At 57.4% G+C, this 25,262-nt stretch overlaps 2 protein-coding genes across 3 annotated transcripts; one reads left to right on the top strand and one right to left on the bottom strand.

Moving 5' to 3' along the window:
* Window positions 1-208: 208 nt before the first annotated feature.
* Window positions 209-12,988, bottom strand: NDUFS2 (NADH:ubiquinone oxidoreductase core subunit S2). Of its 2 annotated transcripts, none has more exons than XM_044266731.1 (14): window positions 12,921-12,988; window positions 9,319-9,425; window positions 6,350-6,540; window positions 4,802-4,922; window positions 4,519-4,631; window positions 3,412-3,486; window positions 3,180-3,257; window positions 2,948-3,033; window positions 2,637-2,756; window positions 1,426-1,555; window positions 1,080-1,175; window positions 833-916; window positions 639-696; window positions 209-450 (listed from the first exon to the last, which is right to left on the bottom strand). In XM_044266731.1, exons 2-14 carry the CDS (start codon window positions 9,365-9,367, stop codon window positions 413-415), a joined length of 1,239 nt encoding a protein of 412 aa, XP_044122666.1. In that variant the 5' UTR covers window positions 9,368-9,425; window positions 12,921-12,988; the 3' UTR covers window positions 209-412. The 2 variants fall into 2 exon arrangements, with proteins under 2 accessions (XP_044122666.1, XP_044122665.1); XM_044266730.1 differs by lacking the exon at window positions 12,921-12,988 and adding an exon at window positions 10,228-10,343.
* A 310-nt stretch (window positions 12,989-13,298) lies between these two features.
* On the top strand, window positions 13,299-21,941 carry ADAMTS4 (ADAM metallopeptidase with thrombospondin type 1 motif 4). The gene is made up of 9 exons (XM_044266729.1): window positions 13,299-14,625; window positions 15,951-16,274; window positions 16,502-16,634; window positions 17,182-17,352; window positions 18,079-18,365; window positions 18,471-18,657; window positions 18,915-19,090; window positions 19,998-20,173; window positions 20,646-21,941. Exons 1-9 carry the CDS (start codon window positions 13,984-13,986, stop codon window positions 21,070-21,072), a joined length of 2,523 nt encoding a protein of 840 aa, XP_044122664.1. The 5' UTR covers window positions 13,299-13,983; the 3' UTR covers window positions 21,073-21,941.
* Window positions 21,942-25,262: the final 3,321 nt, after the last annotated feature.

The following is a 25,262-nucleotide window of genomic DNA, read 5'->3' as shown; positions in this document are numbered from 1 at the left end:
CCGAATCTGGGCGGGGGGAACCATGGGGAAAAGAGGAAATGGGGAATGGAGAAGTGGGAAGGCCAAGAGTCAGACAAGGGGGTGGAGATGAACAGGAAAAACTGGCAAGAACGGAGGAGACTCACAGAGAGCTGTAGGGTTAACTCACGTTCTCAACTTCTCCAACAAAGCGAAAGACGGGAAGACACCGAGAAAGACACACCAGAGGTTTGGGCAGAGGGGCCAGAAGGCGGCTACTTTATTCTAATTCCTCCTTTTCTAGTACATGCACAGAAAGCCTGATGGCTGAGTGTCTGCAGGTGTGCGCGCACACACACACACGCGCACACACACGCACAGAGTCCCTTTCCAGGGACGGCTGGGCTCCGAGGAGGAAGCAGACAGGCAGGGGTACCGGATGCTGTTCCCCAGCTCACCGATCCACTTCTCCAAACACAATATCTTGGGTACCTAAGAGATCAGCAGGAGGAGAAAAAAAAGTGGCGTCACCAAAAATCCAGAACTCGCTCCTGTGCCCGGCAGACCAAGGATCTGAGTCTGTGCCCACAGTCTCTGAACAGAAGTGTTCAGTCTCTGCCCCCGTCAGAGCCCCAAACCCCCTCATCGGCAGCCTCTCGGCCACACAACAGGCCTCGTACCTATGATGGCAACAACATCCGCCAGCATGTGTCCCTTCGACATCTTGTCCAAACCAGCCTGGAAAGATGGGGACAGTGTCCGGTGAGATGAGCAGGGCGGGAGGAGGGGGAGGGGAAGGTCATCAGAATCTCACCCGAGGTCCCTAATGACTAATTCATTTAGTGGAGAGAGAATCCCTGGGGTTGGTTCTTACCAGGTGGGCAAAACCTGGAGCCTTGATCTTGCACCGGTAAGGGCGGCTGCTGCCATCGGACACGAGGTACACCCCAAACTCTCCCTGTCCGAGAAGAAGGTCGGCTGCCTCCGTTAACAGGAAGACTTTTCTCTGCCAACAAAGCCTCTCTATTCTCCCGCATGTCCTCCCTCTTGCCGAGGACTGCTCACCTGTCTCCAGTCCCCCAGTGCCCCGGGCTGCCCTTTCTGTCCCCAACTCTCCTCACCTTAGGAGCCTCGATGGCAGTGTACGTGGCCCCCGGGGGGACTTGGTAGCCCTCCGTGTACAGCTTGAAGTGATGGATCAGTGACTCCATGGAAGTCTGGAAAGAGGGGGAAGGAAGCAGCAGTGAGCCAGACCCCAGTGTCTCCCAGCCCTTCCCGCAGTGCGGGCAATTCCCGCCCACCCCGGGGGAGACTAAAACCCACGCCGTGAACGGACGAGGTAGCTACGGAGGCGAAGACTCCTGCAGTGAATTCTTTCAAAAAGGAAAACTGAGAAGCAGGGTGTAGCCGAGGACACTGCCCCCTCGCTGCTGGCCCCTCTCCCTTCTCTCACCCCCCAGAGCCAACCTTCATCTCTGCTCGCTTAGGCGGAGAAACTTTGGCGTCATCGACCTTGATCTCCCCGGGAGGCATCTTGTTCAGACACTGTGAGATGATGCGAAGGGACTGGCGCATCTCCTCCACCCGACACAGGTACCTGAAGGGGCCAGAGCAGGAGAGGGGCTGTCGGAGCAGACGTGAGGCAGAGAAGGAGGCAAGGCGTCCCTTCCCCGGCCCAGCTGGCTGACTTGCTCCCTCCCTCTTTTCTCCTAGGGCGGCATCTCTGCCCGGCTTGGCCACCCAGGTAAAACCTCTCGTCTTCTGGCTCTGGTGTGGCTCCTGCCCCAAGTCCCCTCCTGATCTTCTCAGCCCATGTCCCGCGGTCCTCCCCTCTTAGACACTTCTTGGGCTCTAGAACCGGGGAGAGTCAAATCGACTCAAAAAGAAAACAGAAGGGACACCTGGGTGGCTCGGTGAGTTAAACCTCTGCCTTCAGCTCAGGTCATGGTCTCAGGGTCCTGGGATCGAGCCCTGCATGGGGCTCTCTGCTCAGTGGGGAGCCTGCTTCCCCCTCTCTCTCTGCCTGTCTCTCTGCCTGCTTGTGATCTCTGTCTGTCAAATAAATAAATAAAATCTTGAAAAAAAAGAAAGAAAGAAAACAGAGGCCAATCTTATTCAGGAATGGAATGTGAAGCTTAGAGCTTAGTGCAAAGAGCAGGGGTCGGGAGGACTCTGGCTTCAACCACCACAAACAGGATGACCCCAGGCTGATCTCGAAAATCTAGGCCTCAGCTTTCTCAGCTACAAAAATGAAGCCCAAACTAGTTCTATCTAAGAGATGAGGCTAAGTGAGGGTAGAAGAAGGCGGCTTTAGAAAACCACCCAGCTTGGGACGCCTGGGTGGCTCAGTTGGTTAAGCAGCTGCCTTCAGCTCAGGTCATGATCCCAGCGTCCTGGGATCGAGTCCCACATCGGAGCCCGGCAGGGAGCCTGCTTCTCCCTCTGCCTCTGCCTGCCTCTCTGTCTGCCTGTGCTCGCTCTCTCTCCCTCTCTCTCTCACAAATAAATAAATAAAATCTTTAAAAAAAAAAAAAAAAAAAGAAAAAGAAAACCACCCAGCTTAACAGACACAAGAGCTCCAATAGCTTTTGGAAAATTCGGGAATACAGAAAGTAGCCAAGAAAAAAGCCATCCAGGAGAAAACAGCTGGAAGACGAGTGGAGAAGACCCGGCCTTACCTATCATAGCAGTCCCCTCGAGAGCCAATAGGGACATCGAAGTCCACCTGGTCATAAACATCGTAGGGCTGGGTCTTCCGCAGGTCCCACTGGATGCCCGAGCCCCGGAGCATCACACCGCTGGAGAATGGAACGGGAACAAGGGTCCCTTTCCACGAACCAGGAAAGGAGGCACACTCTCTTCCTCAGTCTCCCCTTTCCCTCCAGGCGCGGGGTCTGGGCTCAGAGCAAGGCACGGACCGCACCACACCTTCCCCAAACCAAGGTATCAGGCTGGACCTCCCCAAGCGCAGAAGTCACATTCCTCTCACCTAAACCCATAGTTAAGCGCATCTTCGGCGGTCACAACCCCAATGTCCACTGTCCGATTCCGCCAGATCCTGTTGTTCGTCAGCATCTGTTGGTCGGGGACACTGGACGTGAACGCTCGTCCTCACTCCTACAGAGGCCGCTGGGGTCTTTACAACCAGGACTAAGACCCCATGAACCTTTCCTGAGGGGAAAAGAGGGATTTTCCCCTCCAGCTCCTGCCTCCTATCTTACCTCTTCCAACTCATCAACCCGAAGAGAGAAGTTCTTAGAAAACTCATAAATGTCATCCAGAAGTCCAAGAGGTAGGTCCTAAGAGCCAAATGGAGAAGAGCAGTGAGCGGGACTCGGCCTCTCCACCCCCAACGTACAGGGTCAGCGGTCCCATCAGCCCGCGCTGCCCTCCAGTGGCCACAGGGGATAGAGGCGCCGGCCGGAGGTCGGGAAGGCAGGGGCTCAGGCTCACCTGGTGCACGCCTCCCGGGCGGACGTAGGCGGCATGCATCCGGGCTCCAGACACGCGCTCGTAGAATTCAAACATCTTGATAGGACACACTGGGAATTAGTGACAAAGTCCTGGGCCCCAAGTCCAACAATGTGCTGGTCCACCCCCCTGTCCCCTGCCTTCTGGTGCCCACCCAACCCCTCACAACACTGGGTTCCTTAAGAACAGAACCCCAGTTTGGGGCGCCTGGGTGGCTCAGTCAGTTGCGCATCTGCCTTCAGCTCAGGTCATGATCTCAGGGTCCAGGGATTAAGCTCCGCTTCTCCCTCTCCCTCTGCCTGTCCCTTCCCCTACTTGTGCTGACAAATAAATACAATCTTTTTTTTTTTTTTTTTTTTTTTTTTTTAAGATTTTATTTATTTAGGAGTGCCTGAGTGGCTCAGTAGGTTAAGCTTCTGCCTTCGGCTCGGGTCACGGTCTCATGGTCCTGGGATCAAGCCCCGCATCAGGCTCTCTACTCGCAGGGAGCCTGCCTCCCCCTCTGCCTCTGCCTGCCTCTCTACCTACTTGTGATCTTACTCTCTGTCAAATAAATAAACAAAATATTAAAAAAAAAAAAAGATTTTATTTATTTATTTGACAGAGATAGAGATCACAAGTACACAGAAAAGACAGAAAAGCAGATGGAGAAAGAGGGGGAAGCAGCCTCCCCGCTGAGCAGAGAGCCCGATGCGGGGCTCGATCCCAGGAGCATGGGGCCATAACCTGAGTCAAAGGTAGAGGCTTAACCTACTGAGCTGCCCAGGAGCTCCAATAAATAAAAATCTTAAAAAAATAAAAATAAAAGAAGAGGGGTGCCTGGATGGCTCAGTGGGTTAAGGCCTCTGCCTTCAGCTCAGGTCATGGTCCCAGGGTATTGGGATCGAGCCCGGAATAAGGCTCTCTGCTCAGCAGGGAGCCTGCTTAAAAAAAAGAAAGAAAGAAAGAAAGAAAGAAAGAACACAACCCAAGTTAGGAAGACCTCCTTCCTCTCACTATTCTATGTTCTGTCTCCTTTTAATTTTGTCGCCTTCAAGAACCTTCTCCATTTCTTGTACCCCCATACCTATCTTCTCCTCCTTCTCTTACCTTCTCCCTCTCTTCAAACATCCAGAAGAAAGGGGTCATGGCCCCAATGTCCAGGGCATGGGTTGTCACAGCCATAATGTGGTTCAAAAGTCGCGTGATTTCTCCAAACAGCACTGCGCACAGGGAGGGCCCCCAAGGAGAGAAGGAATATAGGAGCCGAGGAACGACGCCAACACGGCGGTTGTGCGCAGAGTCTGGGGTCTGCGTACTAAGCTTGGGGTTGATGCTCCCAAGCCAGGGGAGGGAGGGGAGGGGAGGGCCACGGGCAGGGCTGCGGCTTTACCTCGGATCCACTGTGCCCGGGGCGGAGGCTGGATGTTGAGCAGCTTCTCCACGGCCAGTGAGTAGGCCTGCTCGTTGCACATCATGGACACGTAGTCCAGCCGGTCAAAGTACGGAAGGGCCTGGGAAGAGGCAAGAACCGGGGTCACCCGTGCGGGGCCAGGAGCCCCCAGCGGCCTGCGAGCGCACTGCTGTCCGCTGGCTCCGGAGTCCGCGCTGCCTAAGGCCTTCCGGGCCCCGGAGCTAAGCAGGCAGCGCGCTCGGCCAGCTGTACACGCGGGGAGAGTTTACCAGCGAGCTGGCTGAAGGGGCGGGAGGGAGCCGTGATGTGCCGCGTGTGCCGGTTTCCACGGGGAAGATCCACGCGGCGGGGCCGGACGGTACTTCTGCGAAGCGGACCCAGTGACGGCACCGCAGAGCACAGCAAAGGGAAGTAAGAAAGGGATAAGCTCTGAGGACTTCCTACCTCGGCCCTTGACAGAATTTATTAAATTGTGAGCTCACATAATTCACAACTTGTGATCACGGCTGTTGAACAAAGGCTCACAAATCCCCACACCCGCCCTCGCCGGCCGGCGGGAGCTGCTCCGGAGCACCTCGGCCCGCGTCCGTCTCACACGAGACGGCCCCCTGAGGCAGTGAGGGAGAGAGGTGACCAGTCTGAGCAGTAACCGGGTGGGAGCGAGGGACTGAAGGAAGACAGAGCCCCGAGAAGGGCTGCATTGGCTTCTGGTCAGGGAGAAAATGGTGCTTTCTCAGAAAGCCAAGAAAGCTACTCAAGCCGCCTGCCCAACAGGCTTCAGCTTCCAGGAAGGAGGCGGGGCTGGGACTCCCGTCTTTGGGACAGCCAGTTCTTGCCCTGATGTCACTGTGACATGGGTTAACGCTGCAGGCTGCGGCTCCATACTCCGCGACCAGACACCAACTCTCTGCGGCCATCACGTCCGCGTCAGCCACGTGTACCCTACCCTCGTCACCCTCTGTGAGCAAGACCTTTCTTCGTGACAGTAAGAAAAAACTTCAGATGTCTGTCCCTGCTCCAATTCCTTCCCATCTGACCCTCACCACTCGGGTCACAGAGCTCTCCTCGAAACGGCATGCTGCCACAAACTCCCTCCCGGTCACTGTGACTCACGGAATGTTTGGAAAACAGACCGGAGACGGCCGGACGATACAAGAATCGGCTGTTACTCCTAAGGAGCTGACGTCTCTTGCCGCTTCCCCTGTCCCTGGGGACACCGGCTTTGACGTACTAGCTCGATGTAAGAGCAGGGAAACTGAGGCACTAGGGAAAGGGTAAAGGGGCCAGCCAAAAGCCATCTGGAGCAAAGCTGCGGGTGTTCCAGCTGCCAAACACTCCTGCTGGGTAAACCACATCTGGATGGACTGTGAACTGCGGTCACACGCCCCTGGCACGGCCCCCATCTTCCCAACCAAGACCGTCCTCATGTCCTCAACGCCCTCTGCCCCTGGGGCTTTGGGGGCAACAAACTGGCAAAGTGCCAGGCATCCCCGGGGCCCGTCAGCAGGCCCCCGCGCACCCGCACACCTGCAGATAGGTCTTGTATTCAATGAGCTTCTCGGTGCCTCGGTGCAGCAGGCCGATGTGGGGGTCGCACTTCCGCACCATCTCCCCGCTCAGCTCCATCACGAGCCGCAGGACTCCGTGGGCGGCTGGGTGCTGCGGCCCAAAGTTCAGGGTCAGGTTTGTCACCATTGTGTCCTTTGGAGGGTCCACATCTGAGAAGTAGGAAAGAGTTCAGAGCCAAATGGTAATTCCCTAGAGAGCCCCCAAGAGACAGCAGGAAAAAGGGGAGGAAGATCTAAATTTCCTGACAAGAGGGACCACGCATGAACCTTACTCTTTCCATGTCTCCCAGATACCTTTTTAAATACGGTAATACTGGGGCCCCTGGGTGCCCCAGTTGGTTAAGCAGCTAACTCTTTTTTTTTTTTTTTTTAAGATTTTATTTATTTATTTGACAGAGATCACAAGTAGGCAGAGAGGCAGGAAGAAAGAGAGGGGGGGCACAGGTTCCCTGCTGAGTAAAGAACCCGATGCGGGGCTGGATCACAGGAGCCTGAGCCGAAGGCAGAGGCTTTAACCCACTGAGCCACCCAGGTGCCCCAAGCAGCTAACTCTTGCTTTTGGCTCAGGTCATGATCTCAGGGTCCTGGGATCAAGCCCTGAGTTGGGCCTGCACTCTGCAGAGGCTGTGTAAGGATTCTCTCTCTCAGGGCGCCTGGGTGGCTCAGTGGGTTAAAGCCTCTGCCTTCGGCTGGGGTCATGATCCCAAGGTCCTGGGATCAAGCCTCACGGTGGGCTCTCTGCTCAGCAGGGAGCCTGTTTCCTCCTCTCTCTGCCTGCCTCTCTGTCTACTTGTGATCTCTGTCTGTCCGATAAGTAAATAAAATCTTTAAAGAAAAAAAATTCTCTCTCTTCCTCTGCCCGTCCCCCCCACACGTGTGCGCATGCAAATAAATAAGTCTTTAAAAGAAAATAAAGATGACAATACTAATAACATTCATATAGTCCTTACTATGTGCCAAGCACTATTCTAAGCCCTTCACTGATTTTAATTAACTTAATTCCCCTAACAACCACACAAGTAGTAGGTACTATTATTATCCTCATTTTATTGGTGAAACTGAAGCCAGAGAGAGTATAACTGACTTCTCAGCGAGCAGGCAAGTGGCAGAGTCAGGACTGATCTCAACGTGTTCAGCTCCACAGTCCACATTCTTAACCCTAACGATCCACTCCAAATCTATCTGATGAATGCCCAACCAATCAGGAAACGTGTACTTAATTCTGACTACTACCGAATGGCAACGTTTACTTTCAAAAAGCATACAGTTTAATTGGGAAATAAGTCCGTGGGAGGAACAGGTAACAGAGGCCAAATTTACAAGTTACCAAACAAGTGGCTCAGCTGTCAAGTATTTCCAGGAAGAGAGGATCGCTGTGAAGACTTGGGAGGCGGGACGGAAGGCGGTTCTTTAAAAACACGGCATGGGGGGGCGCCTGGGTGGCTCAGTGGGTTAAGCCGCTGCCTTGGGCTCAGGTCATGATCTCAGGGTCCTGGGATCGAGTCCCGCATCGGGCTCTCTGCTCAGCAGGGAGCCTGCTTCCCTTTCTCTCTCTCTGCCTGCCTCTCTGCCTACTTGTGATCTCTCTCTGTCAAATAAATAAAATCTTAAAAAAAAAAAAACAAAAAAACACGGCATGGGAATGACTCAAACAGGTAGACAGGAGAGCCTTCCCACGCTATGGAATCAACAAAGGTCAAACCTGGGGAACAAGGACGTCTCTGTGGAACTCCTTCTATACCAAGAAGCAGAAGATGAGTGTGGGCAGACAGCAGGGGTTCGTGTTTCAATTATCGGTATCAATAACCACACTTACAGCAGACTGCCCATGGGCCGGTCACTACACTAACTGGTTCTGATGGTTATGATCCCATTTAACCCTTACAGTGATGCTGTGAAACAGGCACTTTATTCGCTGGTAAACGGGAGAGCAGAGAACTGAAACCAGAGTTTAACTTTTCAACCAAAATTCTTCACCAGGGGCTCTGGAGTCAGACAGACCCAAGTACACAGCCGTGTATGTGTCCTTGATCAAGTTTTGATCTCCCTGCACCACGATTTTCTCAAGAGTAGCCCAACACTCTCTCACTCTCATGGAGTTGTTGCGAGGACTAGGTGAAATAATACCCATCAAACGCCTGAGACGTGGTTCAACACCAGCCACTGTTACTATTAGATTTTTGAAAAGTAATGGAAACTCTTCTGAAGGTTTCTGAGCAAGAGAATGAAGGCCATGGTAAAATGGTGTTTGGGGAAGATGGGGGTGATTACACTGTGCTGCAAAGCTGGTGGGGGACCAGATCAGGGGCAGGAACCCAGTGAGGAGACGCCTGAGTAACTAAGGTCTAGTATAAAATAGATCTGAACAAGAAAGGACGAGATGGTCCGATGTGGAACATTATAAAAGAATCTGCATGGTTTGGTGACTTCTTGGACTTGAGGAGGACAAGAGAGAAAAAAAGAGCCAAAAAGGTAACTAAAATGTTTCATTCCTGAGAAATTAAGGAAAACGTGGGTACCACTGATCAAAATCAAAAAGTCACAAGGAAGAACTACTTTTGATGGGGAAAAATACTTCGTAGTCTGGAAGACTGCATTTGGGTACCACTGGGAAAAAACACGTTTTCTACCAAAGGAAGATGGAAATATACTGAACCTCTGGAAAAAGCTGAAGCTAAAAATACCAATCTGGTAGGGACCTCCAAAGGCTGACGAGGACCTACTCTTTTTCTCCTGGAACGTTCTTCTTTTCCTTCTCTACTGACAAACACCTGCCCTATTATCGGTGTTACTGTGTGTTGAAGTGCTGGTGGAAGAAGCAAAAAGGACGAGGGCCCAATCTTGCCTTGCCATCGAGTTCAAGAGCACTCAGAAATCAGCTTAGGGCAAGGCTGGGTGTGAGTCGGGGCAGGGGCTCTGGGAACTCACCATTCCAAGGTGGAGGCTTCCAGTGGGCTGTTTCTTTGGTGGGGTACATGACAGCTCCCCCAAACTGCTCTGCCCACTCCACATCTGGCTGCCACTGCCGAGCACCTCTGTGGAGTTAAAGACAGATCCTAGACACAGGGCCTCAACAGTGGTTGGCTTCTGTGCTCCCGTTCACTCTCTGGTGGACCCAGGGAAGGGTCCCGCGCATACCCCAATGCCAAATCACTGGCACACAGTGTAGCTTTAGCAGAACAAGCTGGAACTCCAGAATTTCCATTCCTACTAACTTATTGGAATCCCTACACCCATCACCCCTATGCATGCAAGGCTGGGGGTCCCAGCTCCTTCAACTTCTCACCGCATTCGTATTTCCACCTGGGGCATTATGAATGCAAGCAAGGTATGTATTCAAGGGCAACCCAAGACAAAGAGGTGTGCGGTGCCTGTACCGGGGCGGGGGGAGGGGCATGACTCCTTGGCTCAGCCCGGGTGAGACCTGAGTGTCCTTCTGGGGACCAGCGTTGGGGGGGAGGGGCACGTGGGGAAGGTATCTGCGTTTGTGTTCCTCCTTGAACTCCAGGAGTGCTTCCCTCTTCTCGTTTAAGGAGACTTCACCAGCTACACGCCACCCATGATGACATTCGGGAGAAGCAGGGCACAAGGGGAAGGTGACACTATCACTAACGTTCGGGAGCAGGGACTCCCCCCCCCCCCAGCTGATTTCACCCCTCTTCCCTCCCTCGGCCGGAGCGGACGCCACTGCATGCTGGAGCCCCGGACAGCAGGCGTGGGCGAGGGGTCACAGGCCTGGGTCATTCTTTCCTAAGGGGTCACAAGGCCCGCGGAGGCGCCGGACCCCAGAAATCCTGGCGTCGGGGGCTACGCGTCGAGGGCCGCCGGGAGTCTCACCTGCTGGGCTGCACCGGCAGCAGGCCCCCGGCTCCGGGCCGCAGCGCCTGGGCCGCGACGCCCCGGAGGCTGCGCAGAGCCCTCAGCGCCGCCATCTTGCCCCGCCGCGGACTGCGGGAAGGAGAACGGGCGGAAGTGCCTCCCGCGCGCCCCCTGGCGGCTTCCCGCGTACGGGCGCCACGGGGCCGCCGTCCTGGCAGCTGGCGGGGCCGCGGCCGCCGCGAGCCGACAGCATCCGGGTTCCGCGCCGAGGCTCCGCTCTCGCTCTCGGAGCGGCGGCCGCGCACGGTGCTCGCCGCTCGTGGCGGACTCGCCGAGGCGGGAGCCGGAGCAAGTCGCGGCTCCCGCGGGGCCCGGCGCTCGCTGGCCCGCGCGCTTCCCCGCCCCCTGCCCGAGCCGCGCTCCGGGTGGCGGCGTCGGAGCCCGGCCCTCCCGGGACAGCCAGCCCCAGGCTTTGCCAAAAGATTGGGAGCGGAGAGAGCCAGCTCATTTCCAGATGGCCCGAACGGGCTCGCGAACGGGGGCCCGAGCGCGGCGGGGCGGGTCTGAGAGCGCCCGCCAAACCAAAACGAAAGAGGAGCACGCCAAGGCCACCAGCATTGGAGCGGGCTGCTGGGTGCGGAGCAGCCGCCTCAGCCCAGATGGGGAGAGGAGGTCCCCTCTGGGTGACTCTGATGTCTGCCAGGTTTCCAGAAGCTACAGAAGCGCCCTTAGAGATGTTTCATTCCCTACTTCCGGCCTGGGTCAAGTCCTCTTTTCCCTCCTGTCTTTCTGACCCTGGCCAGTGGCATGGCATGGGAACGCCGTGCCTCCAGGAGTCTGATCCCAATTCTGCATGGAAGAGACCTCGAGTTTTGCAGCTTTGGAGGCTAGTTCCAGCTCGCTCCCTGTGCCTCCCAGCCCAGCTCCAGCTGGGCCACCCGTTGAGTTTGCACAGGCCTCCCACTCTGAGCCTGGAAAGAGGCCGGTCCCCAGATTCCCCCCCACCAACGGGGTCCCTGAGACAGCCCACCAGCAGTGCTGCAGGGTGGGGCAGACAGACCACGAAAGTGGCAGAGACAGGGAATTCTTAGCTGTGAAGAAAGGGGAAAGCCAGACTTCTAGCCTGGGAGTTGACCTAATGGGAACCGTCCCAAAGGGTGGGGCCACATCCCTGGCTGTGGGAACTGACTGGGACCCAGGGTGGACTGGGCAGCCCCCACAGCCAGGCAGAGGCTCTGCCTCCCTGTCCCCCTCACTCCCCCCACCCTTTCCCTGAGCCTGCTCTCCCTCTGTAGCTGGAACGCTGTGAAGCAGTGAATGCAGTGAACGGGATGAGGGGGCAGGGCGATGCTGGAGGTGAGGGAACTGCATTTATTTGCCCTAATCCAGCCTCGGACAAGTCAGGATAGAGCCTGAGCTGCTTGGCCCTGGAGGCAACTTGAGCTGGGATACTGGGGTGAGGGCTCCTGGGGGGCTACCTAGGACACTGCATCTTTTGTGCCTTCTCCCTGTGGCCAACACCCCCACACACTGCTGCTGTGACTCTAAGGCCCTTTGTCTTTCACTGCTTAGTCACCCCCTTTGTCCTCATCTCAGATGGGGGGTTGGAAAGGGGCAGTGAGAGTCCTCTGGTGATAGCTCCTCTTGGCCCTGCCCTTCCTGGTCTCCTGTCCTTTGTCTGACTCCCCCGCAGCCCCAGCCCCCTCCAGAGTTAGGACCAGAGTCAGGGCACATGGTGGGTCAAGAGGTGGTCTGGCCATGGTGGGCAGTTCAGGAAGTAGTGGGCATCGGGGGCAGGTAGTCAGTCTGAGCAGGAAGGGAGGAGGAAAGGAAGCATTCCGCGGATATGATCTGGGAGACAGGAGGTGACAAGGCAGAGAATGGGTAGAGGAATGGGGGTAGGGGCAGGTGATGTGCCTCTGGGAGAGGAAAGGGACCGCTGACTGCATTCTCTTTCCTGGGGATATCCTGGGGAAAGGAGTGGCTGTGGCATGGAGTGAGCAGAAATTGCCTCTACTTCTGTACCCTTAACTTCTTTATCTCGAGCGTCTACCCCCAAGACCTCTCTGCTGAGTTCTCTCCCATCCAGAACCCAACCAAGGGAATCCTTTGGCTTCCTTCTCCTACCACTGTCTCTGCCTCCCTAGACACTCTCCCCACCTCAGGCACTGGGTTCTCATTTTTCAGGACTCTGATTTCCCTGAATACACAGGGCAGCCTCCACCTTCGCCGAGTCCCATGGGGAATGAGAAATTAAAAAATCACTAGATATTCCAGGAACGACTGTGTTCTCAGGGCAAGGTGGGGCCAAAGGAGGGAGCCAGGTGGGGATTCCCTAGGATGGACTGACTTTCCCTGCAGCTGGGTTCCTAAGAGAACAAGTCTTTCCGTGCTGGGGGCTAGCTGACTTGAGGTTGGGGGAGGATTTAGGGCAGTTGGGAGTGGGTAGGAACAGGGCCAAGAGCCTGGGGGAAGCTACTGGGAGCTGGGCCAGGGAAATGGGGAGTCAGGAAGTGGGGAGGGGGAGCCCTGGGGGGAATGGAGGCGGATTGGCTGTTCTGGGCTTTGGAGGGGGTGGGTAGTGGTAACTCAGGAGCAGGGAGCTTGAAGGAGAGGAGTGCTACACTGGATCCTCCTTCTATAAAAGGAAAAGTCATTAACCCCTCCTGCCTTCTGCTCTGCCGGCTCCATTCTAAGCAGACCCATCCTACCTTTCCGCAGTAAACTCCCTGATCACTGTCTCCACGCCTGTCCCACGTCCCGGCAGCCTTTTCTCTCTCTCAGTGCTTAGTCCCGTCCTGAGCCAAGTCCAGCCACCTCCTTCCTTTGTTCTGCCCTCTTGCTCCTTCCTTACCTGTCCCCCACGGTCTTTCCCTGGCAGTTCACTCAGCTGCCTCAGCTCTGGAAACCAGCCTCTAGGGGCAGAGGGCAGCTGGAGGAAGCCCTGAGAAAAGGGAGGCCATGCCAGGTTAGAGAATGGAAGAGAGAATTCTCCCGGGACCATGGCCTTTCTGTGCGTGTTGACCAGGCCCTTTTCCCTTACTTCCTACCCCTCTTGGGGCTCTGTCCCACCAAAAAGGGAAAGAGACAGCTGAGAGCCGACCGTGGGGTTTGGGGAAAGGCTACGTCATCAGCTGGCCTTGTGCCTGGGATCCATCCGGCTGCTAGAGATTCCCCTCCCCTGGGCAAGTCCCATTTTTTTTTTTTTTTTAAGGAAAACAAAAACTAGGATTTTTGGGAAGCAATGAAACACCCATCTGAGTCCTACCAACAGAGCTCCTGGCTGAATGGCTTATAGCTCAGCCAATCGCAGAAGCTCAGGACGCTTAAAAGAGCCGCGCGGAGAGAGGCTGGGAAGAGCCCACGGGGAGACCCCCAGACACATAGACACGGGCGAGCGCGAGAGGAGGAGAGAGACAGAGACAAAGGCACAGCAGAAGGAGCCAGAGACAGGGCAGGCACAGAGGCAAAGCCAGGCAGTCTGAGGAAGCCCAGAAGGAGAGGCCAGAGAAGCTGCAGAAGACAGGGGCAGGGAGAGACAAAGACCCAGGAGAGGAGAGTTTGGAAGAGCCAGGCCACTCGGCGCCTCTCCTGAGCCTGGGGGCCAAGTTTTCGCCATCTCCTCTGAAGGTCCCCAGCCCCTCTGAAAACTCTGCCTCTGAGCCTGGCACAAGTCCAAGCCCCCAGGCTGTAGAGAGGAGCTTTCCAAAGCCAGGGCAGGGAGAACTGGGTGCCCAGACGGCCTCAGTCCCTCGCAGCTGCGGCACCAGTGCCATGTCCCGGACAGACTGGCATCCCAGGAGGAGCTTGGCGGGGTGCTGGCTGTGGGGGGTTCACGCCCGCCCAATGCTCCCCACTGTGCCCAACTCTCGGCCAGTGGGCCAACTGCTGCTGCTGCTGCTGCCGCTGGCCTCCCTCCTGCCCTCGGCCAGGCCGGCCAGCCCCCTCCCCCGGGAGGAGGAGATCGTGTTTCCAGAGAAGCTCAATGGTAGCGTCCTGCCCGGTTCGGGCGCCCCTGCCAGGCTTCTGTACCGCTTGCCAGCCTTTGGGGAGACGCTGCTTCTAGAGCTGGAGCAGGACCCCGGCGTGCGGGTCGAGGGGCTGACGGTGCAGTACCTGGGCCAAGCACCGGAGCTGCTGGGAGGGGCCGAGCCAGGCACCTACCTCACTGGCACTGTCAACGGAGATCCGGAGTCGGTGGCATCTCTGCACTGGGACGGGGGAGCCCTGTTAGGGGTGCTGCAGTATCGGGGGACTGAACTCCACATCCAGCCCCTGGAGGGAGGCACCCTTAACTCTGCCGGGGGCCCTGGGGCTCACATCCTCCGCCGGAAGAGTCCTGCTAGCAGCCAGGGCCCCATGTGCAACGTCAAGGCTCCTCCCGGGAATCCCAGCCCCAGCCCTCGAAGAGCCAAGGTAGGCAGCCGTGGACTCTGGGTCCTGCAGCTACTCCCGCCATGTCTGTCCTACTGACCCCTATTCACCCTCTCCCCACCCACTTCCACTGCTGGCCGTGCTGCTTCTTCCCTGCCTTCTGCCTGCCTCTCCTCTCTCCGCTAGCCTCCTCTCTGGGGAAGGCTCTGGATGCTCCCTGCCCCAGCCCTTCTCCTGGCCAGGCTGCTGACACCCAGGAGGGCTCCCAGAGGTGGGTCAGAGACTCTGCTGGGAAGGGGCACCCCTCTGCCCATCCCAGCCCTGCTTGGCCAAGGCACTCTCCTGGAGCCATCTCCTGCCAGAAAGCTCTCCCAACAGCCCCCTGGGCCTTGACTCTTTTCCGTGCCCCAAATTTGATTTTCGCCCCCACTGCCGGCTAAAGGACTGAGGTTTGAAGCCCCAGGGACTGGCCTCTGGCTTCAGGCGCTGTCTTCCAAATAGTTCTGGCAAACTGCAAAGTAGGGCAAAAGCGGACGGGGAGGAAAGACAGCCCGCGCGCCCCCGCTCCGTCCCCTTCCCACGCTGTGCACTGACTGCAAGGCTGCCGCCACCGAAGCTCCATCCTTCCCTCCCTCCCACTGCCGGCCTCCCCCTTCTTCCCTCCCTCCCTCCCTCTCTCGCTTTAATCCAGACCAGCCGCTATCCCTCCACACCCGCCACGCCGCCGAGATCTGGCCGCGGCCCTAGCTGCTGACTGAATTGTTCCTCCAACCACACAGGGCAGACACGTTGCAGCCCGGCCCTCTAGCTCCAGGCCTGCGGGGCCGAGCACTCAGGCCTGGGGGACCCCAGAGCCCCTCCCAGAGGCAGTCCCTGCTGCTTTTCACCTCTGGGGCTCACACAGGGCCCTGCCCTGGGACGTGGCATCCCCCTTCCCCTCCCCTCCTTAGAACCCACAGCTGATTTCTTGGAGTTACGGCAAAAGCCCTGGAACTTGGGGTGGGGGTGGGGAGGGCCCAACCAAGACCCCTCAGGAATCCCCGGGGGTGTGTGGGGCCCAGCTGGCTCTGCTGAGTTGCAGACCCAGAAAGTAGGGGAGGCCTGGGTGGCTCAGTGGATTAAGCCACTGCCTTTGGCTCGGGTCATGATCTCAGGGTCCTGGGATCGAGCCCCACATCGGGCTCTCTGCTCAGCAGGGAGCCTGCTTCCCCTTCTCTCTCTGCTTGACTCTCTGCCTACTTGTGATCTCTCTCTCTGTCAAATAAATAAATAAAATCTTAAAAAAAAGAAAGAAAGTAGGGGAGGGCAGAGGAGCCTGGGGTCTGGGAGGCTCTCTCAGGATGCTCCCCTCCTCTCTCCCCATCTAGCGCTTCGCTTCGCTGAGTAGATTTGTGGAGACGCTGGTCGTGGCGGACGACAAGATGGCAGCGTTTCACGGCGCAGGGCTGAAGCGTTACCTGCTGACGGTCATGGCCGCCGCCGCCAAGGCCTTCAAGCACCCCAGCATCCGCAACCCAGTCAGCTTGGTGGTGACGCGGCTCGTGATTCTGGGGCCGGGCGAGGAAGGGCCTCAGGTGGGACCCAGTGCCGCCCAGACCCTGCGCAGCTTCTGCGCCTGGCAGCGGGGACTCAACACCCCCGAGGACTCGGACCCTGACCACTTTGACACGGCCATCCTGTTCACCCGGCAGGTGAGGTCCCTGTCAGCTCCAAGAAGCCCCTTGTGTCCGCTGTGCTGGAAACGGGGCCCCTGGAGGGCTTCCACGGGGCACCCGGCCCCGGCCACAGTGCCCGTATGCCATCCGGGTCCCAATGGCACTGGCTACTCGGGGCCCAGGCCCCCCATGAAGCTAGATCTTGTCCCAGCGGACCCGGGGTTCTCGGTTCCTCATGCACCTTCCATGCCACCTCCCCACAGGACCTGTGTGGGGTCTCCACCTGCGACACTCTGGGCATGGCTGACGTGGGCACTGTGTGTGACCCGGCTCGGAGCTGTGCTATCGTGGAGGACGACGGGCTCCAGTCGGCCTTCACTGCGGCTCACGAACTGGGTAACGTGGGCGTGGGGCTGCGGGGCAACAGGGCGGCCTGGGACAGCCGTCGGGGCAGGGGAAGGCGACAGTTAGCTCACTGGAGGGCGGAAGGGGTCACAGGGTGATTCTTCCTCCTGCCCAGGCCTAGCTCCATGGTCATTAACTCTTTCTGCTGTGGGTGTAGACATTTAGATTTTTTTTATCGAACGAGATAGTGTGCGGAAACTTACCGTGATCGCCGTGTGTGCGCACGCGTGTCTGGGGAGGGCACCCTATCGAAAGAGATGTTATTGAGGAGGGTCAGTGACGGAGTGGCTGGGTTCGGGGTTAGGAACGCTGGCTACAAAGGAAAAGAGGGTCGGGAGGTGCCCTGCATATGTTTCTGGGAGAAGGGGAGACAGCTGTGGGGGCTCCATACTGGAGCCCCAGAAGGAGATGGGGGGCAGTGTGGGTGGGGTAGGGAATGGATCTGACCACAGCTGCAGCCAGGTTATTCTGGGCTTGAAGCCCCCTGAGGGCACAGAGATGGGACTCTGCAACCCTAGCAAGGCCTCTGCTGTCACAGGTCACGTCTTCAACATGCTCCATGACAACTCAAAACCATGCGTTGGTCTGAATGGGCCTGGGAGCGCCTCCCGCCATGTCATGGCTCCTGTGATGGCCCATGTGGACCCCGAGGAGCCCTGGTCCCCCTGCAGTGCCCGCTTCATCACTGACTTCCTGGACAACGGCTACGGTAAGCAGACGGCAGCCCCCCGCCCCGGGCAGCGCCCCGTCCCTGCTCCCTGCACTGTGTTTTCTCTTCTGCCACATTCTGCACGGGCCGGACGGCCTGCCTCCAGTGGGTTTCCTCTGCAGTGTAGGATGGGGTGAGAAATGCTTCTGTCTTTGTGTGGTTCCCACTTCCTCTAGCATAAATAGTACAGACAAGGGAGGTGACTTTTGGTGCTATAGAATGAGAGCTGACCTTTTAAGGGTCAGAACCCTCACATGAGAACAGGCTGGCTGGGAAGGGAGTGATTGCCCATCCCTGGAGGTGCGCAACCGTGGCAGGGTGGCCACTTCTGGGCAGGGCTGCGGAGACTAAGCTGACTCAGGAGGTCTGTAGTTGGTTAGAAGAGGTCGGAAGACTTAGCGCTTCGGGTTCCCAGCCTGATTCTGTTCCTAGACAAGTGTAGATGTGTGAGTATGAGCTTCGTGTGGCTGGTCGGTAAAGCCAGCGTGAAACGATCACCACTTTGGAGCTGCTCTCTGTGGTTAATGAGGAAGGCTGGTCAGGCATTCAGCCAATGTTCAGCACGTAATAAGCACCCAATACATTGTATCAGCTATTCACAGCCTTTTCCAGTGCAAGGATTTGAATTCTAGGATCCATCAGGCCCCAGGGAGTCCCCACTTTCAGCTAGCAGTCTAGAATGTTCCCTTAGCCCATTGCTAACTTCCTGCCCCATCTCCTCCCCAGGGCACTGTCTCTTAGACAAGCCAGCGGCTCCCCTGCATCTGCCTGTGACTTTCCCTGGCAAGGACTATGACGCCGACCGCCAGTGCCAGCTGACCTTTGGGCCCGACTCACGCCATTGTCCCCAGCTGCCACCGCCCTGTGCTGCTCTCTGGTGCTCCGGCCATCTCAACGGCCATGCCATGTGCCAGACCAAGCACTCACCCTGGGCTGACGGCACCCCCTGCGGGCCGGCGCAGGCCTGCATGGGGGGCCGCTGCCTCCACGCGGATCAGCTGCAGGACTTCAATGTGAGATCCCGCGCCAGGGACGCAGCGGAGGGTCTGAAGGACTGGGGCCGGCCCTGACCCAGAGAGAGGGTATTGATCCCGCCCCTCCATTCTGTGCTTCTGCAGATCCCCCAGGCTGGTGGCTGGGGCCCCTGGGGGTCATGGGGCGACTGCTCTCGGAGCTGCGGCGGTGGCGTCCAGTTCTCGTCCCGGGACTGCACGCGGCCGGTCCCCCGGAATGGCGGCAAGTACTGCGAGGGTCGCCGCACCCGCTTCCGGTCCTGCAACACCCAGGACTGCCCAGCTGGCTCAGGTGAGGAGCGGGAGGGGCAGAAGCCATTAGGAGGGGATGCTGGTAGAGCAGGACCCATGGTCCCTGGAGCGGGGCGGAGTTGGGGGGACAGTCCCTGCTGTTGAGGGGAGTAACTTCACCCTTTGGGAACCTTCTCTGGCGGTCTGCAGGAGAGAGAGGTGCCAGGCTGTCTAGAGCTCTGAGGGGCTTAGGTGGAGGGGCTCACGGGGAATGTTGTGAGCAAAGAGGACCCTGACCGCCGGTTTCACCCCCTACAGCACTGACCTTCCGTGACGAGCAGTGTGCCGCTTTCAACCACCGCACTGACCTCTTCAAGAGCTTCCCGGGGCCCATGGACTGGGTCCCTCGCTACACGGGGGTAGCCCCCCGGGACCAGTGCAAGCTCACCTGCCAGGCCCGGGCCCTGGGCTACTATTACGTGCTGGAACCACGGGTGAGGACCAGGTGCCCCTGGGCCCCCGCTGTGCTCACTGTCCCGAAGCCCCTGCTCTCTGATGGCAAAGACCCTCCCGCGGTCGTTCCAGGCCCACGCAGGGTCCACTCACACTTTCCCACCCGCAGATATTTAGAAACCAGGCCCCAGACTCTGGATCGGTTCCCAGTCAGGCAGCTCCAGCCCGTCCCCTGTTCTTTGGGTTCTTTTTCTCTCTCTTCTGTCTCCCAGATCCCATCTCTCTATTGCCTGAGAACAGATGTGGCCTTCTGGGCAAGTCTTTGACCCCCTTTCTGTGGGCCTCCTCTGTCACTTACATGGGTGGCCTCGTCCGCCTCACTGGACAGGCGTCTTGGAGACTGTGGCGTCCCTGCACCCCTTCTCTGGGAGAAGGCGGCTTGTGAAAGCCCAAAGGAAGAAGGCGCCCTCCAAGAGGTTTTGGCTCTGCCCCCGGGAGCATTCTTGCTCGTCGGCCGCCCTCTAGCGGCCGTCTGGGTCGCTACCATCAAGGTTCCGTGCTGGTGCTGAGATTCAGACCTGCCCATTTCCCTCGTGGCCCCTTGGCTTGCCAGCCAGCTCATCTTTGGGAGAGTCTCTTCATTTTTCTAAACCACAGTGTTCTGTGTCTAGAAACCTCCAACAGCGTGTGAGATCTATATTCTAGTTTATAAGGCACTTAGCACAGTGCCCGATTGCGAGGGAGTCTTCTGGAAATGGTGGCTTTTGTAATTAGTATCGTTAGGATTAGTCCCCCTTCACAGGGCTGGGACTCCCCCCACATCCCATCTTCGTCCCCTCCCACCCAGCCTTTCTGACGTCCCCTCCTGGGTGGGATGTGGGTCTGGTCTGGCTCACCAACCCCTCCTGACTAAGGAAGAACCCTTTGCATCACTCCTTCTCTTGGCAGGTGGTAGATGGGACTCCCTGTTCCCCGGACAGCTCGTCGGTCTGTGTCCAGGGCCGCTGTATCCATGCAGGCTGTGACCGTGTCATTGGCTCCAAAAAGAAGTTTGACAAGTGCATGGTGTGCGGTGGGGATGGTTCCAGCTGCAGTAAACAGTCTGGCTCCTTCAGAAAATTCAGGTTCATTCACTATTGATTTCCTCCTTCCTGGCCCTTTTGGGGTACAGAGGTGAACTTGACACTGTCTGTCCTCTCAGAGAGCTGACAGTCCAGTGAGGGCGACGGATGAGTAAGGAGTTCGAGCACAGTGTCCCATGTGTTCAACAGGCAGCTTGGGGCTGCTGTGAGGGCCCTGGTGGGCCTGAGGGAGTGATTCCTGGGGAGGGGAGTGACTTGCTCCTGGAGGGAGAGTGGGAACTGGACCGGCTGGGGAGAGGTGGGCTCAGAAGGGCACCTCAGTCAGGGGTCTAGACGGGAGAGGGAGGAGGGCGCATTGGCAGGGAGCTCAGATCCAGGCCCGACACCTCATGTAGGTTTGGGGAGACACGCCTCTGCACACGCAGACTCACACACACAATCCTACAAGCGGCTCAGAAAGGCTGAGGAGATTCGGGAAGATGCTGAGCTCCCCCCCTCTTCTCTTTCCGCTCAGGTATGGATACAACAACGTGGTCACTATCCCCGCGGGGGCCACGCATATCCTGGTCCGGCAGCAGGGGTCCCCTGGGGTCCGCAGTCTCTATCTGGCCCTGAAGCTTCCAGATGGCTCCTACGCCCTCAACGGAGAGTACACACTAATGCCCTCGCCCACGGACGTGGTCCTGCCCGGGGGCGTCAGCCTCCGCTATAGCGGGGCCACGGCAGCCTCAGAGACGCTGGCCGGCCATGGGCCGCTGGCCCAGCCGCTCACGCTGCAGGTCCTGGTGGCCGGCAACCCCCAGAACGCTCGCCTGCGTTACAGCTTCTTCGTGCCCCGGCCAGCTCCGTCCACACCGCGCCCCCCTCCGCAGGACTGGCTGCACCGCAAGGCTCAGATTCTGGAGATCCTCCGGCGGCGCCCCTGGGCGGGCAGGAAATAACCTCATCCTCCCCGCTGCCCTTGCCGGGCACCGGGGCCTCGGACTGAGTTGGCAGAAAGACGGGGCCTCCGCGGCTCCCTCCCGCGGACCCGCGGACACTCAGACACCGTGGGGAGGGGCGGAGAGCGTGAGGCCCGCGCTCCTCCCCGCCCCCGACGCGCAGGCTGGCCCTGCCCTGATTTCCTGCCCTGGACGGCAGGGACAGGTGGTGGATGGAAGGGGCTGGGACGCAGTCCCCATCTACACTGCCCCCTCTGCCCTTGCTGGTCACGGGAGGGAGGGGGAAGCCAGTGGGGAAGGGGAGCCGTTGTATTTATTTAGTATTTATTCACTTTTATTTAGCACCAGGGAAGGGGATGAGGACTAGGGTCCTGGGAAAAACGACTTCCACCCCCTCATAACCCACACCCTGGCTAGGAAATCCAGGGTGGTGGTGGTAGGCATAACTGATCTGTGTGTGTGTGCGCGTGTGTGTGTCTGTGTGGGTGGGTTCAGGTATGAAGTACATCCTGCCCTTGCTTTCCTCTCCCTGAATTCTGCTTTCAGGGAAAGGAAGAGTCACGGGTATGATAGACCTTCAGGGAGTAAGGGATTATCATATTTTTAAAATACATATTGATTTCTGCTATTTATGTGCTCCTTTTGGACTCAGACAGAGGTGGGTCGCACCGTGGCTCTCCGTCTCTGAACATTAGTTTCCTCGTTTGCCAATAACAATACCTCCCGTGGAAATGTGTTGTGAGGCCTGAATAATGTCAATAAAGATGTCAATAAAGAACTGCATGATGCCTGGCCCTGGGTCAGTGCCCAATGCAGGGCGGCCGCCCTTGGTTAGCGCGGGGCCCACGTTGCTGCCTGTGGGGTTTGCCGCACCCCGAAGGTGAAAAGCTCTTGCCAGTGGTACCTGCCCTCGCCCCCAGGCCAAATTCCTCTGGTTGGCAGACCGCTGTCCTGGATTCTCAGGGAGGATCGGAGACAGGACGGTCGTGTCCCTGATCACCAGAGACTTCCCATCAACAGAATGTCATAGACCCTTGGCTCCAAGCACAGCTGACCAGAACAAGGAGGTACAAAGAAAACAGGACTGGCTCTGTCCAAGACACCGGACACTTAGTAATGAGAGCTCTGGGGTGGGGTGGGGGGGCGAGGCCGTCATCGTCCTCCGAGGGGGAATGCTGGACAAGGGAGCCCGTGAGTCTGAGTCTGAGCTGGGGCTCAGTGTCTGACTTGCCATGGTGTTGGAGGAGTCACTGATGCTGAGCTGTGGGGGGCTCGTATGTGTAAGGGGCTACTGAAGCCTGTCCCCACCGGTTTGTTCTGGGAACAAATGATACCGTATTTTCAAAATAGTAAAGGCTGAATCACGTGAGAGGTTACCCTTACGACTACTGAGTGATTGGGACGGGCGCCCGGAATCCACCAGTGTCGACACAGCTCGCTTCTCTGCAGCTGTGAGGTTAGAGCGGGATTTAATATAGAAGAGCAGGACCCAGGTGGGCGGGGGGGGTCGTCCAACGGGTCACGAAAACGACTCAGGGGCGTGTCTCTGGTGGCGGGGAGCTGGGTGTTCACGGGAGGTGGCACACTTGACTGGATGACGGGACACGTGACAGAGCTCAGCCTTTCCTTCTGAGCAGGCGACGTCAGTTGGCCATCCTGCATGGGTCGTGAAGGCCACGGGGTTGGGAAAGGGCGGCGGGTGGATCCCGGGAGATTAGCAGTCAGTTGGGGGGCACTGCGGGGGTTGGAGAAGGGCCTGGACGGGGAGGTGAGGGAGGAACCGTGGGTAAAGACGACATTGGGGTGGGTGCAAGAGGGGAGACTAGGGAAGCTAGAGGCACCGCACGTGGGGGCCATAGCTCCTCCAGACATTCTTGGGGTGTGGAGACGGGACAGAGGCTCGAGGCAGGCCGTGGAGGTTGCGGTTGTGTGCCCTGGGGCTGGGCTTTGCTCCCCGAGGGCTGTGCCAGGCGGTGCCTCACACTTACCGGTGCCCGCTGGGTGCCTCCTCCCTTGGCTGCAGCTTCAAGAACAGGGCCTTCCTGCTGCTTGGTGCCTGTCTTTCCCTCCTGTCCTCCTACCAGCCAGCCTGGAGGAGGTGTAACCGGGAGTCAGAGCCAAGGTCAGAGCGCTCTTCCGCTGTTTCATCTAGTTAGCAAAGCTGGGCCAAGAGCGTGTTTTACAGGTCAAAGGACTATGAGCTCACGGGGCAATAAGTTGAGCTCTGTGCCAGGTGCATGCAGGGTACAGACGCAGACAAGGCGGGACTGAAGGAACTCGCTGCGCCCGGGGAGGGTGCGCGCTGCACCCCTGCGAAGACAAGCAGTGGGATGATGCAAAGAAATGCACGGTGAGGCCCAGATGGACCGTGCGGAGGCTGAGCCCAAGCCCAGGCTTGGTGGCCATGAGGGTTAAGGAGGGTGAGTGTCCGCGGGGCTGAGGAATGGGTCACCCAGACGGCCTTCCTGTCTTCCCATCGGGCTGGTGGTAACTCATGCCTCATAAATCACTTTCATGTGTATTATTCTAACCAGAAGCTCTTCACTCACTGAGTAGGGTTCTGACAAGCATCACATTTTTCCCAGAAAGGGATTGAGCTGAGTGGCCACGTCTGTGACGGAGTGTGTGTGGGAGAGGAGGACAGAGAGAGTTAACTCCCCAAAGAGAAGGGACAGGCATCACAGCCCTCCATCGCAGGCAAGGCCCAATTCCTTTCTGGAATGCTCTCCCCCATACCACCCTTCCCATAGCCGGGCTCTAGAGCTGCCTAATATCCTGAACCCAGAGGTCCAACAAGTTGCTGCTAGGGATGGGGGGACTTCATGCCTCCCTGCGAGAGCCACAGTGAATGTAGTGTCCCCAGTCGGCCTACCCCTTGCCTTCTTGGGCCAGTGCTGGCGTGTGTGTGTGTGTGTGTGATCAGGAGGAGAAGCAGGAACAACAGGAAGGAAGCAGGCACTGAGACCACGCAAGTGTCTGGTCCTAGAGGGGAAAAGAGGGCACAATGGTGAGCTGAAGAAAGACCAATCAGGGAGTGCGCAGGGCGCCAGGAGCGGCCTGTCTCTGGGGAAGTTCATGCCGAGTTTGGACAACCATTCTACGGGATGGTGAGTGTTGTGCGTCTGTTTGGGGTGGGGAGGTTGATAATAACCGTGAGCCGAGCCGATTTCTCTAAGCTCTTTCTTCCCCTCAGATTCTCTGCCTCTGCGGGTAGAGCAGAGGAAATCTGGGCATTTGCTCAACCTCTATTTTTCGTGGTGGGGGTGGGAAAGCCAGGTTTCGGGATGAGCTACTCATGTGCACCGCCACTCCAGCCCTCACTCCACTTCCTTAATCTCCACGTAGTATCACAGTAGTGTGTCTTCTGAAATACCAGATTGACGGCAAGTGACAAATACCAGTGTCTCATTGGTCCGGGCTTGGAGGGAAAGAAGCGGGGAAGAGAGTAAATTCAATGAATTCATATTCTGTTGGCCAAGAGAATGCTTCTGAACCAACTGAATACTCTCCCCATTGACTGTTGCTAGCAGGGAAGCCAAAATCATTGGCAACAAGACTTAACCAGCTGACAGTTGAGGGAAACCACCAGTTCTAAAAATCTTCAGAGAAAGGCTGGGGGGAACAGGGTGGGGGGTCAAGGAGGGGGCTGGGAGCAACAATACTGAACAATTTCCCCAGAAAGGACCTTATATAGGGACAGGCCCAGAGTACTTAGGTAGCCTTAGGAAGGAAAGGGCGGGGGAGGGAGGGGAACATTTAAGTCATCCCTCAAAGTCTTTGGGAAACCTTAGACCTTAGAAACCCAGTAATACACGAGTCCACACACAGTCACACACTTGGACATACGCCCATCCAACTTCACAAACATACACCAGCACATTCTCTTGATAAGGTAATAAGTGTTAAGAAACTGAAAATATGATGGGGCACCTGGGTGGCTCAGAGGGTTAAGCCTCTCCCCTAAGCCTCACCTCAGGTCATGGTCCCAGGGTCCTCGGGTCAAGCCCCACATCAGGCTCTCTGCTTAGCGGGGAGCCTGCTTCCCCCTCACTCTCTGCCTGTCTCTGTACCTACTTGTGATCTCTCTGCCAAATAAATAAATAAAAGCTTTTTAAAAAATGCTGAAAATATGAGAATGTTGGCCTGGAAATGGGTCAGAGGAAAACACATTAGTTGACCTGGTTTCCCAA

Source organism: Neovison vison, chromosome 10 (genome assembly GCF_020171115.1).
Source record: "Neovison vison isolate M4711 chromosome 10, ASM_NN_V1, whole genome shotgun sequence".
Classification (NCBI taxonomy): Eukaryota; Metazoa; Chordata; class Mammalia; order Carnivora; family Mustelidae; genus Neogale; species Neogale vison.
The sequence above is the reverse complement of the archived record's forward strand: the minus strand, read 5'-3'. Positions and strand labels throughout refer to the sequence as shown.

Bases quoted from the DNA above. Each gene is read 5' to 3' on its own strand.
- NDUFS2 (XM_044266730.1), bottom strand. From the start codon at position 10,322: ATGGCGGCGCTGAGGGCTCTGCGCAGCCTCCGGGGCGTCGCGGCCCAG. The intron at 9,426-10,227 runs GTGAGACTCCCG...TTAACTCCACAG, and splicing joins CTGCCGGTGCAGCCCAGCAG to AGGTGCTCGGCAGTGGCAGC. The intron at 4,923-6,349 runs GTGTGCGGGTGC...GCCTCTTCCCAG, and splicing joins AATACAAGACCTATCTGCAG to GCCCTTCCGTACTTTGACCG.
- ADAMTS4 (XM_044266729.1), top strand. From the start codon at position 13,984: ATGTCCCGGACAGACTGGCATCCCAGGAGGAGCTTGGCGGGGTGCTGG. The intron at 16,275-16,501 runs GTGAGGTCCCTG...ACCTCCCCACAG, and splicing joins CCATCCTGTTCACCCGGCAG to GACCTGTGTGGGGTCTCCAC. The intron at 18,366-18,470 runs GTGAGATCCCGC...GTGCTTCTGCAG, and splicing joins ATCAGCTGCAGGACTTCAAT to ATCCCCCAGGCTGGTGGCTG.